General features: G+C 37.1%; 2 protein-coding genes across 2 annotated transcripts in view; one reads left to right on the top strand and one right to left on the bottom strand.

Annotated features, from left to right (window-relative positions):
• Window positions 1-10,708, bottom strand: part of LOC109842451 — an 11,320-nt gene extending 612 nt beyond the window's left edge. Inside the window, 5 exon segments of the mRNA XM_020411328.1 lie at window positions 1-2; window positions 5-124; window positions 9,948-10,095; window positions 10,098-10,219; window positions 10,282-10,708. The exon segment at window positions 1-2 is cut by the window's left edge and continues 612 nt beyond it. Coding sequence (XP_020266917.1) covers window positions 1-2; window positions 5-124; window positions 9,948-10,095; window positions 10,098-10,219; window positions 10,282-10,606 — 717 coding nt within the window. The 5' untranslated portion in view covers window positions 10,607-10,708.
• LOC109840866 lies at window positions 2,796-5,235 on the top strand. The gene is made up of 4 exons (XM_020409668.1): window positions 2,796-3,629; window positions 3,726-4,006; window positions 4,111-4,471; window positions 4,540-5,235. Exons 1-4 carry the CDS (start codon window positions 3,109-3,111, stop codon window positions 5,174-5,176), a joined length of 1,800 nt encoding a protein of 599 aa, XP_020265257.1. The 5' UTR covers window positions 2,796-3,108; the 3' UTR covers window positions 5,177-5,235.

Genomic DNA, 12,384 nt, shown 5'->3' with positions numbered 1-12,384 from the left:
TGGATTGTTACGGTCCAGCCTTTGCGTTGGTCGCGGCGGTGTGTTTCGTGGGTGGAGTTGAGGGAGGAGAGGAAACTTCGGAGTTTGCTGTTGCGGGATGATTCCGGTGGAAGTGACCTGAGATTGAGTTAACCCTGTGATTAGATCATATAGGCCCCGTTTGGCAAAGGGTTAATGAAGAGGGCTTAAAGAGAATGATTAATGTACTTAGCCCATTTGATAATCTGAAGGACTAAATTATTAACTTGTTAAATAAGTTTCATTTTAGCTCTTATGATCAGTTTTAGTGTTTGGGAATAACAATGATTTTGACTATTTTCTTTATAATTAGAAGGGTTAACTCTTATTCCATCTAAATAGGAGTATTAGTAAACCCCTCATTTTGAGGGGTTAACTCATTTTAACCCCTCTAGAGGGGTTAACTTAATCCTTCTATATTTTTTATGTTTGGCAAATTATGGAGGGTTAACTCACTTTAACTCTTATATAGATTTGTTGTGTTTGGCAGGTTAAGAAGGGGTTAAGTCTCCTTAACCCCTCACTTAACCCTTTGTCAAACGGTACCATAGAGTTTAAGCAGTGTAAACAGAACACTAAATCAATATGATTATCTGTTACATATAAAACTATAACCCTCGATTTTCCCCCACAATTTTAAAGTTTTGGTATAGTGACAATCTAGATTTTGCTATTTCGGCCCTAAAAAAGAACACTTAATCCATGGAGACGTGATGCATAAAGAATAAAAGAAAAATAATTTGTCTTAATTTATCAAATTATCTAAATATATATTAAAAATAACAGAAGATCATAAGGAAGTTAGGATAACTTGTTTGGATAGGTCACAATTCTTTAAAATTAATGACGGCCTACTAAAAAAATTTATTTTCAAACATTAACAAAAGTTTAAAAATTAATATAATTAAGCTTAAAAGTTAGCTACCCTTTATTCGAACCGATTAACTAAATCATTTTAACCTTTCATCATTAAAATCTAGGGAAAAATGTGTCCAGGCCCCAAAAGCAGAATGTTCATGTGACCCGCCCCCTTGTATTTTGCCCCATGTGATTTAGCCCCAAATACACATTGTATTTGTGTTAAGGCCCCAAAGTACCAGATCCTGAGAAAAACCCAACAAAAGTTACAAATTTACCCTTTGATTTGATTGAGCTTGGTAACTGCGCTCATCCCTTTAACCCCATCTCTCTCTCTCTCTCTCTCTCTCTCTCTCTCTCTCTCTCTCTCTCTCCACTCTATCTCTCAGCTTCTCCTTCTCTCTCACTTCCGTCATGGCCGCTGAAAATGATCAGACTGAGGAGGTCGTGGAAGGCGAAGGCGAGGACGGTGGTCATGGAGTCGGAGGTCGGGGAGTCATCTTAGAAACAGCTCGTGAACGCGGGTTCAACAACAAACACAGAACATGGTCCGGGGAACCGCGAGCTGACGGAGCCTGGGGATTTGGTCTGATGCATCGTTGTTCTCCCCTTTCTAGGTTACGGAATATCTTTACCCAAATCAATGTCTTAATCAAGATAGTGCTCTTGTTTTCTTGTAATTTATGAAGGGAATCGATATTGGATTTTTGTAGTTTTTCTCTTTCATTTAATTGAAATGAGATCTCCTTGGATTCTTGAACAGCAGTTTGGGTTTTTCTTTAATGCATTTTTCTTGTGTGATTTGGTGATTGACAAAGTTTTGTATAAGAGATTAACAGCAGAAATTCAAAAGCTCACATTGAATCTTCAGACATATCGACATTTAGCTAAAAATTGAAGATAATGTGATTAAAAGTCGACTAAAGAATCTAAGAACCTGTGAATTTGAAAGGGGGGTCAAGGAAAATTAGAACTATAAATGTTAGTTCTAAGGGCTGTTATGTTAGTTCTAAGGGCTGGAATGTTAGTTCTAATGGCTAGAACTAACAAAGAGCCCAATGTTAGTTCTAAGGGCTGTTATGTTAGTTCTAAGGGCTGGAATGTTAGTTCTAATGGCTAGAACTAACAAAGAGCCCAAGAGCCCCAAGGCCCAAGGCCCAATCAAAGACCTTTGGTATAAATTAGAACAAACTTGGTTAAAATTTTAGAACTAACTTGTTATAAAATAGAACTAACTTGGTATAAATGAGATATAACATGGTATAAATTAGGTTTATAACGTGGTTTAAATTAGAACTAACATAAATTAGATATAACGTGGTATAAATTAGATATAACGTGTAATAAAATAGAACTAACAAGCCATCACACGCTACAGACTTGAACTAACACTGTGCAGAATAGAACTAACACTGTGCAGATTAGAACTAACACTCTACAGAATAGAACTAACACTGTGCAGATTAGAACTAACACTCTACAGAATAGAACTAACACTGTGCAGATTAGAACTAACACTCTACAGAATAGAACTAACACTGTGCAGATTAGAACTAACACTCTACAGAATAGAACTAACACTGTGCAGATTAGAACTAACACTCTACAGAATAGAACTAACACTGTGCAGATTAGAACTAACACTCTACAGAATAGAACTAACACTGTGCAGATTAGAACTAACACTCTACAGAATAGAACTAACACTGTGCAGATTAGAACTAACACTCTACAGAATAGAACTAACACTGTGCAGATTAGAACTAACACTCTACAGAATAGAACTAACACTGTGCAGATTAGAACTAACACTGTGCAGATTAGAACTAACACTCTACAGAATAGAACTAACACTGTGCAGATTAGAACTAACACTCTACAGAATAGAACTAACATGTTATAATTTTGAAATAGCTTGTTATAAAATAGAAATAACTTCGTTAAATTAGAACTAACCTTTAATGGCTATATTGTTTGTTCTAATAGCTATTATGTCAGTTCTAATCAATGCACTGTTAGCTCTAATGGTTATATTGTTAGTTCTTTTAGTTCTAATTGATTCTAACAGCAAGCAATTGTCGTTTTTGCTTTTTAGCTTTTGCTATTATCTGTTGATACTTCTATTATTTGTGCAGTTTGAAATCAAAAAGTGTAGACTGTGGCCCGTCGGCGTTGTTGACCACAAGTGTTCCAGATAAGAATCCCAATGACAATCCTTCCGGAGATGATGTCATGACGATTGATGACATGATTAGCAGATCAGAGAGGATTCCTGCTTGGTGGCACACAGCTTTAACCGGTGAGGGACAACGATTTGAAAGTGCGAAGGAGTTAAGATTGGCCTTGCTATACTACTCCATGGCAAAAAAATTCGAATACGAGTTTGGGAAGAATGAACCGAAGCGTATTCGAGTGTTTTGTCGGTTTAAGGCAGCAAAAAATTGTCCGTGGATGTTATTTGCCTCTCCACCGAAAAATGATAATAGACTTGAAATCAAAAGGTTTGTGGACAATCACAGTTGTGGGCAGCATGGCAATAATGCTGGTCAATCTAGAGCCTCAAGGCGATTCATTGCTACCCAATTACAACCCACGTTAAAGGTTCGACCGGATATACGGCCTATTGACGTTCAAAAGGAGTTTCTAAGCTCGTATGGGATTAGGGTCGATTATAGTAAGATTTGGTGGGGTAAAGAAAGAGCACAAGAGAAATTATATGGTGATGCCCATGAGTCCTACGATCAATTACGATGGTAAATAGAAGATGATATATAACAAAATGAGGGGATTAGGGTCGATTATACTAATTTTTCAATGTTGGTACTAACGCTTAATCTTCAATTTTCTAGGTATGTAGAAGAGGTCAAGAAGACAAACCCAGGTAGCTATATTCATGTTGAACAAAATGAGGGGAGGTTTACAAGGTTATTCATATGCTACGCCGCCTGCATAAATGGTTTTTTATACGGCTGTAGACCACTCTTATTTTTGGATGGTACCTTTCTTAAAGATCGATTCAAAGGCATACTCCTAAGCGCCGTAGCATATGATGGAAATCAGGGGATATTTCCATTGGCGTATTGTATATGCGATCAGGAAAATAATGTTAACTGGAAGTGGTTCTTACAAGGTTAGTTCTATCCCTAGCCATGTTAGTTCTGTTGCAGGTTATGATAATTCTAGCTCATTCATTGCTAACTCTAATTCGTGTATGGTAACCACAACTCTTTGTAGGTTTGTGGTCTATTCTCTATGAAAGGCCAGATCCATACAACCCTCCACACAAGCTAGTGATAATTTCAGATGCGGATAAGGGGATCAGAGAAGCAGTTAGAGAATTTTTTCCAGATTCTATACACTCTCGATGTGTGTTGCATCTAGTTGAGAACTTCAGGACAAAGTTGAAGGATTTGGGATTCAAATCAAAAGATACTCAGATCTTGGGTAATCTATTGCAATCTGCCTGTTACAAATATACTAGAGCAGAATGGAACGATTACATGGACGACATTAGACTGGTTGACGAAAGAGCTTACAATATTGTGATGAACTACGCTCCAGAAAACTGGGCCAATGCGTTTTTCCCTGGAGTTAGGTAAGTTATAAGCTATTTCATTACATGACTATTATAAGCCGCTTGACGAATTCCCTATTATGTTTCAGATATGGTCACGTTACATCAAATGTTGCAGAGTCATTCAACAAATGGATACATGAGGCTAGGCTACTACGGATACTTCAACTGGTAGAGCACATACGTAAACAGATTATGGTTCGTATGAATGAGCGACGAACCATGGCTGAAAGTTGGAATCAATTTCTTTGCCCCAAAGCTGAACTTGCTCTCAAAGAGAACATGGAAAATGGTCGTCCATTGGAGGTTCGTCAGTCCCACACAGGATTATTTGAGGTACAATCCCATAGATCTTGTCAAGTGGATCTAGACAATAAAACATGCACTTGCCGTGGGTGGGATGTAACCCGTGTCCCTTGCAAACATGCATGCGCATCCATTATGTTTATGAAAAGGGATGTCTACCAGTTCTGTGACTGGTTTATGACGGTTGAAGCCTTTAAAAAGAGCTACGAGCCAATCCTCTACCCTATCCCTGACTTTGAGAAGCGCATCGTGCCAAGGGATGAGATACAGATCCTACCTCCACTTACAACAAAAAGGAAAGGGAGAAATAAAACCAGGCGTATCAACAACAGAACTGTTTACACGCGGCCAGTAAAATGTTCTCGATGTCATATGGAAGGTCATAACCGTAAAACATGTAATGAATCTATAGCTGACTAAGTGTTTGATATGTTGAAGTGTTTTCGTCCCAGTATGCAACAAATATTTTGTTTTTTTCCGATTGAATGTTTACTCTTTGTTAATCGGGAACTAACATCAGCTTACACTAGATAAAAAGTTGTAAGTAACAAAACAACTATCATATTAGGCCTAACACGCTTAAAAGAATAGAACTAACATCTCAGTTATTCGATGCGCTCGAGGGGCTAGGAGTAACAAGCCAAAGAATAGAACTAACTTGGTATCAGATAGTACTAACATGTGCAGAAGCAGAACTGACTTGGATCGGAACAGATTACAGAATAGAACTAACACTCTACAGGATAGCACTAACACTCTACAGACTTGAACTAATACTGTGCAGAATAGAACTAACACTCTACAGATTAGAACTAACACTGTGCAGATTAGAACTAACACTCTACAGAATAGAACTAACACTGTGCAGATTAGAACTAACACTCTACAGAACGGAACTAACACTGTGCAGAATAGAACTAACACTCTACAGATTAGAACTAACACTGTGCAGATTAGAACTAACACTCTACAGAATAGAACTAACACTGTGCAGATTAGAACTAACACTCTACAGAATAGAACTAACACTGTGCAGATTAGAACTAACACTCTACAGAATAGAACTAACACTGTGCAGATTAGAACTAACACTCTACAGAATAGAACTAACACTGTGCAGATTAGAACTAACACTCTACAGAATAGAACTAACACTGTGCAGATTAGAACTAACACTCTACAGAATAGAACTAACACTGTGCAGATTAGAACTAACACTCTACAGAATAGAACTAACACTGTGCAGATTAGAACTAACACTCTACAGAATAGAACTAACACTGTGCAGATTAGAACTAACACTCTACAGAATAGAACTAACACTGTGCAGATTAGAACTAACACTCTACAGAATAGAACTAACACTGTGCAGATTAGAACTAACACTCTACAGAATAGAACTAACACTGTGCAGATTAGAACTAACACTCTACAGAATAGAACTAACACTGTGCAGATTAGAACTAACACTCTACAGAATAGAACTAACACTGTGCAGATTAGAACTAACACTCTACAGAATAGAACTAACACTGTGCAGATTAGAACTAACACGCTACAGAATAGATCTAACATGGTATAGATTAGAACTAACACGCTCCAGAATAGAATTAACATTGTATAATTTAGAGATAGCTTGTTATAAAATAGAACTAACTTGTATAAATTAGAACTAACTTGGCATAAATTAGAACTAACGTGGCATAAAATTAGAACTAACATGGTATAAAATTAGAACTAACTTGTTATAAAATAGAACTAACTTTGTATAAATTAGAACTAATGTGGTTAGTTCTAATTTTTACCAGCTCGTGTTAGTTTTAATTTATTTAATGTGTTAGTTCTAGTGTTAGTTCTAACAGATATCGTGTTAGTTGTAATTTATTTAAGTCATTAGTTCTACGTAATTGTTGGGTCTAAACGCCATGTTAGTTCTATTTAATGATGTGTTAGTTCTAGCTTCTCTAGTGTTAGTTCTAACTGGTATCGTGTTAGTTCTAATTTATTTAAGTCGTTAGTTCCAGCGTAATTGTTAGGTCTAAATGTCATATTACTTCTACTTGATGATGTGTTAGTTCTAGCTTCTCCAGTATCAATTCTAACAGGTATCGTGTCAGTCCTAACAGGAGCTCAATTAGAACTAATATAGCCACTAGAACTAACGCTTATATTAGAACCAACACTAGCTGGAAGTAGAACTAACATTAAATAAGTAAGGACTAAATTAGAACTAACATAGAACAACATAAAATAAGTTAGAACAAACATTAAATAACTTAGAACTAACATTAGAACTAACATGAATTAGAACTAAATTAGAACTAACATAAAATAAGTTAGAACTAACATTAAATAACTTAGAACTAACATTAAATAACTTAGAACTAACATGAGTTATTGCTCATGATAGAGTTCAAAAAAGGGCGGGAAATTTCCCTCTATTTTTTCCATCAGATTGCATTAATGGGCGTGACTTTCCATGTAGTTTGTGGACCAGACGTCTAGGGAAGATAAGTGGAGGGGTAATTTCGGGTTTTTTTTCAAAATACAATCTCTTTTTTTATACTGCTGACGTGGAGGGGCCTTAAAATATTAAATGGTACTTTTTGGGGCTGAATCACATGGGGCAAAATACAAGGGGGCGGGTCACATGAACATTCTGCTTTTGGGGCCTGGACACATTTTTCCCTAAAATCTAACAAGGTCTAGGCCTTCAATTCGCTAATCGAGCACACCATTTGTTTAGAACTCAATAGCTTATTGCAATTGGAGCAATATTATTATGATGTTATAAGAATATGCTTACATCTTACGTACAGTTCGTTATCGTGATCCTGGCATCCTGCTTTTGACCGGCAATATATCGTCTCCAATTACAAGCCACTTATACAGCCTAGCTACATGGAATATTATCATGTGCCTTTTAGATATAAACTAGGATTTCTTGCTCTGGCATAATTAAGTAACTTATTTAGGTTATTAATGACTTAATTAATGTCGATTCCGACATACGAAATTAAATATCAATCTTTTTTTAAACTATTCTTATTTGACTATATACTTTTAAAAAAAAACTAGCTAAAATAGTAAATTTTCCGGCGTTCGTTAATGTTGTTCAACTTCTAAACGAGTTGTAATTGTCGGTGGATCGCCAAGTTGGTCCAACTTTATTATAATACAAGCTATTTGAATTGCGCAAAGCTCGAGATGGGTTGTAGTGTTGTACTATACACTTCCCCTAATTCCCCTAATTTTTGTTAGGAGATGAATACTATTTTCGTATTAAGCTAAACTATTTTCGATCTATCATGGATGATCTGCATGGTTTGAAGGTTTCATTATGACTCTCGAGATCTTGAGTTCAATTCATGACTGGATTATCAAATAAATAAATAAATAAAGCTCTTTTTGACATGTAACTTTTTATCTCTGTTTTTCTATGGTGAAGACGATTTTATGTAGCACCTCTGCTTCCTATTTAAATTTTATTCACTTCTTATCCTTAAGCCACTTTCCGATAAAATTTAACTTTTTATATATGCTAATGTTATAGAGCAACCTATCGGACCGTCGCATTAAACATTGATGGATAACAGGACAAATCATGATAATCCACTACAAAATACTTTATCTAGCATGCGTAAAATTTAACATCATGATAATCCACTATAAAATATTTTATCTAGCATGTGTAATATTGGGCGTTAATTAGTGCCAAATATATAAAAAGATGTTGAGTGACTTTATGTATGCCAACTATAACCTAATAGTTATAGCTTTTGAATCTTTTCTTTTCTTTTCTTTTCTTTCTTTCTTTCTTTTTCAATAATGTAAGCTTCAATTCTTTCCTTTCTTTATTTAAATGGAAGCTTTTGAAGCTTGAGGGCCTACCGTGTAAGTAAAAAATCAACATCGTACAAAAAGGATGTAGTTTCACTTCTCAACTTAGAATTATTAATTTAAATAAAAGGGTAGTTACGAGTATTTCATAATTTAGAAATATTCTTAAACTAAGAAATTTTCATGATATATATATATATGCTTGTTAACATTTATCACCATTAATTCATTTATTTGTACTAATTAACCTTTGGCAGTTTTTGCAGTCTTGAAAAGGAAAAATTGCAAAGAATTGCCATCTCCCATGTGAAACTAGAGTTGCAAATAGTAATAAATGGATGAATTTTACAAAAACTTCAGTAAGAAAAATTCCTCAAAGACCCAAAATATGGGACCAAAAGGGGGGACAAGTGAGGTGTCCCTCTTCTATTGGATAATGAGTTGGCAATTATTAATGATGGCCAACTCATTATCCAATAGGAGGGGACACCTCACCTGTCCTATTTATTGGTCTTATATTTTGGGTCACTGTAACAAAGCTTCTCCAGTAGTTTGGGGTATTTCCTAAGAACAATTTTTATTTGTTCCGCTAAATACCAAGAAAAAAAACTTTTTCCATATAACTCCTAAAGTGCCGAAAAATGCCTGCCAAACCGAAAAATTACTCCTAAAGTGCCGAAAAATGCCTGCCAAACCGAAAAATTGACCAACAGGCCAGAGAAATCTCTTTTTGTATAAAATACTTTTTAACACGATAACCAACAGAGAACAAAACTGAACAAAAAGAAAAGAACAATTTTTCAAAACAGACCCCTTTAGAGTTTTATTTTTCAAAATCGACCGTTTTTTTTTTTATTTACCAAAACCGACCCGATTTTGTGATTAACAGCCTAATCACCATCCTAAATAGTCGGGGTTGGCAACCCCGACTATTTAGGAGGGTATTAAACCCTGATTAGATGCCTTAAACACTAAAAATTAAGATCCTAAATAGTCGGGGTTGCCAACCCCGACTATTTAGGAAGGTGATTAGCTGGTTAATCACAAAATCGGGTCGGTTTTGATAAATAAAAAAAAAACCGGTCGGTTTTGAAAAATAAAACTCTGAATGGGGCTGTTTTGAAAATTTGTTCAAAAGAAAAACTAAAACAAATAAAAGAAAAATTTTTAAGTTTGTCGGGATGAGAACTTTGGACATGAAAATATCCGAGGATATCCCTCTTAAGTTACGAGTTTTCAAAAAAACCCTCTTTTAACTTAGGATTTTTTGAGAGAACCGCAATTTTTACACCGAAGGGTAAAATTACTCGGGGGATATTTTGCCAATGAAAAGAGAAAATCGTTGGCTCACCTGGTGGCGAGTACTCCTCACTCGTCCGCTCGAGACCGGGGCAAGCTAAAAACCGCTGCCTGACAAACTTCCCGCACTCGGGCCCCTGCATCTGATACACACCGGGGCTTTTCGCAACCTCGGGCTCCCCCCCAAACTGGAAACACAAATCCTCGGGTCGGGTTCGGCCCGAACCACAAATAGCAACATGGCACCGGACCCGAACCCCCAGAAACCCGAACCCAAACTCATCCCACCCAGCTTGCAATCACCATCGCACGTGCGGTCGCCGTCTGCCAACAGTCACCCACACCTCAACCCGCCCCAGCTTGGCCTCCCCCACGTCATAACCCGCACGTGCCACCGCCCTCACCGAATAAACCGCCACAATCAAGCTCAGCTTCTGGGTTCAAAGCCTTGTGGTCGAGGTTGAACACCACCGGTGAGGACAAGGAGTTGGGGTCCGGGGTTTCGGTGAGGGCGGTGACGGGACTCGAGGAGGAGGCCAGGGGGAGAGGGGTAGTTTTGAATGAGGAGGCGTTGTTGTCCAGCTGGAGAGTGCAGAAGCAGAGGGTCGACGTTGAGGGGTGGATGCTTGGAGTGGTGGAGGGTTTGGACACCGGCGGTAACTTTAAGGCGAGGGATTCGACGATGAGGCGTACGAAAGGGCAAGGGTCCATTACGTTTGGGGGCTGATGATGAGAAATTAAGATTGAGAGAGTTGTGTGAGGGGAAGAGGGGAAGCTTGAATATGAAGTGGATCGGTTTTGCTTTGGGTTAAGGGGGTGTATTTAATTAGTTATGTTTTAAAATTGATTTAATTGCGTAGTTTATGCATGGGGAATTATCTTCACAGTTTTTTTTTATTTACTTAATTACGGCTAGGAGACTTGGAGAATTACGGGAACGTTGATGAGGAGCATTTTCTTCATGTGACAAAGGGGGAGAACCATGATGATCAGCAGCGCGTCAAGGGAACTTTTTAGGGGCTGTTTGGATAGGGTTTTTTGGGTGGTAAAAGAGGAGAAAGCTGCCAAAAATGTCAGCTTTTTAACAGCTTTCCCCAAAATCACCTTTTTAAGAGGTGATTTTGGGGGAAAGCTGCCAAAAAGCTGACATTTTTGACAGCTTTTTCCACTTTTACCACCCAAAAAAAGGAACCAAACAGCCGGCCCCTTACAGAGGGCCAGACGGTAATAAGTATCCATCTTTCTATCTAAACATGAAAATGCGTTCGGCGCACTCTATCAGCTTTATTCCATCATAATTTACCTTTTTATTTAGACTTTCAATATTTGAGCTCGTGTAACTTTTAATTTCCTTAGTTTGTTGCATAAAGTCCGGGTGCAAATTGTTAAAATTTAAGGATAAGGGGGATAGATTGTAATTTTATGAGGGTTAACAAAGAACACTATATATATATATATATACATCCGCCAATGGTGATGATATGCTATATATTTGAGAAAGTATCTAGCAATTTTGGTGCATGTTGCATCAAGAGATAATAAACTTGTTCGGTACGATTACAAAAAGACCGTGATTAGCAATATGATCGATCCATATATACTTGTATTTTTCTTAAATGTTTATTCAATATATGTGTGGATTTTTACATGAAAGCTAGCCTTTGTCCTTGGGTGTTTTCTTTTCTTTTTCTTTTTCCCCCTTTCTTTGTCCGTTATAAAGGACAAATTTTGAAAAAAGACCTTTTTGCAAAAAAAGACCCGTTTTAAAAATATTCACAAAAAACGATCCAGTTTCAGCCTCAGGGCTGAAACTGGGTTGTTTTTTGCGAAAAATGTTCACAAACTTCACGTGAGTTGAACTCCCGTGAAGTTTTGTTATGAAAAAAACTTCACGGAAGTTCAACTCCCGTGAAGTTTGGGAATATTTTTCACAAAAAAACGACCCAGTTTCAACAAAGTAGGTCGTTTTTTGAAAATAAAGTGGAAAACTAGGTCGTTTTTTAAAGTAAAGTAAAAGCGGGACTTTTTTTGAGAATATTTTCGCAAAGGGGTCCGTTTTCAAAATTTGTCCTACATATGAAACATTTGAATTTGCTCCTTGTCAAAAAAATGAACTGAACAAATTAAGGAACGACCAATGAACCTTAAACAAACTTTATGCCCATCTCTCTTTAATAATGAGGGCTGCATTGTTGTCCGGTTGAGCTTCGACTACGAGGGACTATCACTCTGTTAGTATCCCCTACTGAGAAGTTAGAAATGGGGATCACCCATGACACATTTGAATGACATACTCCTACTTTCAAATCAAAGTTTTGAGGCCAAACTTTTCTTTTGGAGGATAGATGGAGATAACTATGTCTAATAACTCACACCGAAAGTGTATTAAAAGTTTATAATTGCGCATCATCATGTATTGGTTTCAGGTCTCAGCCGGGGAAAGGATGTTTATCCTATTGCGTGTGCATTTTAATTGGACACCCTATGCA

The sequence above is a fragment of the Asparagus officinalis genome, chromosome 5 (assembly GCF_001876935.1).
Source record: "Asparagus officinalis chromosome 5, Aspof.V1, whole genome shotgun sequence".
Lineage (NCBI taxonomy): Eukaryota > Viridiplantae > Streptophyta > Magnoliopsida > Asparagales > Asparagaceae > Asparagus > Asparagus officinalis.
The sequence above is the reverse complement of the archived record's forward strand: the minus strand, read 5'-3'. Positions and strand labels throughout refer to the sequence as shown.

What these genes read in the sequence shown, in the direction of transcription:
- LOC109840866 (XM_020409668.1), top strand. Translation starts at nt 3,109, where the DNA reads ATGACGATTGATGACATGATTAGCAGATCAGAGAGGATTCCTGCTTGG. An exon ending in TCCTACGATCAATTACGATG is followed by an intron (nt 3,630 to 3,725) that starts GTAAATAGAAGA and finishes TCAATTTTCTAG; the next exon opens with GTATGTAGAAGAGGTCAAGA. An exon ending in CTGGAAGTGGTTCTTACAAG is followed by an intron (nt 4,007 to 4,110) that starts GTTAGTTCTATC and finishes AACTCTTTGTAG; the next exon opens with GTTTGTGGTCTATTCTCTAT.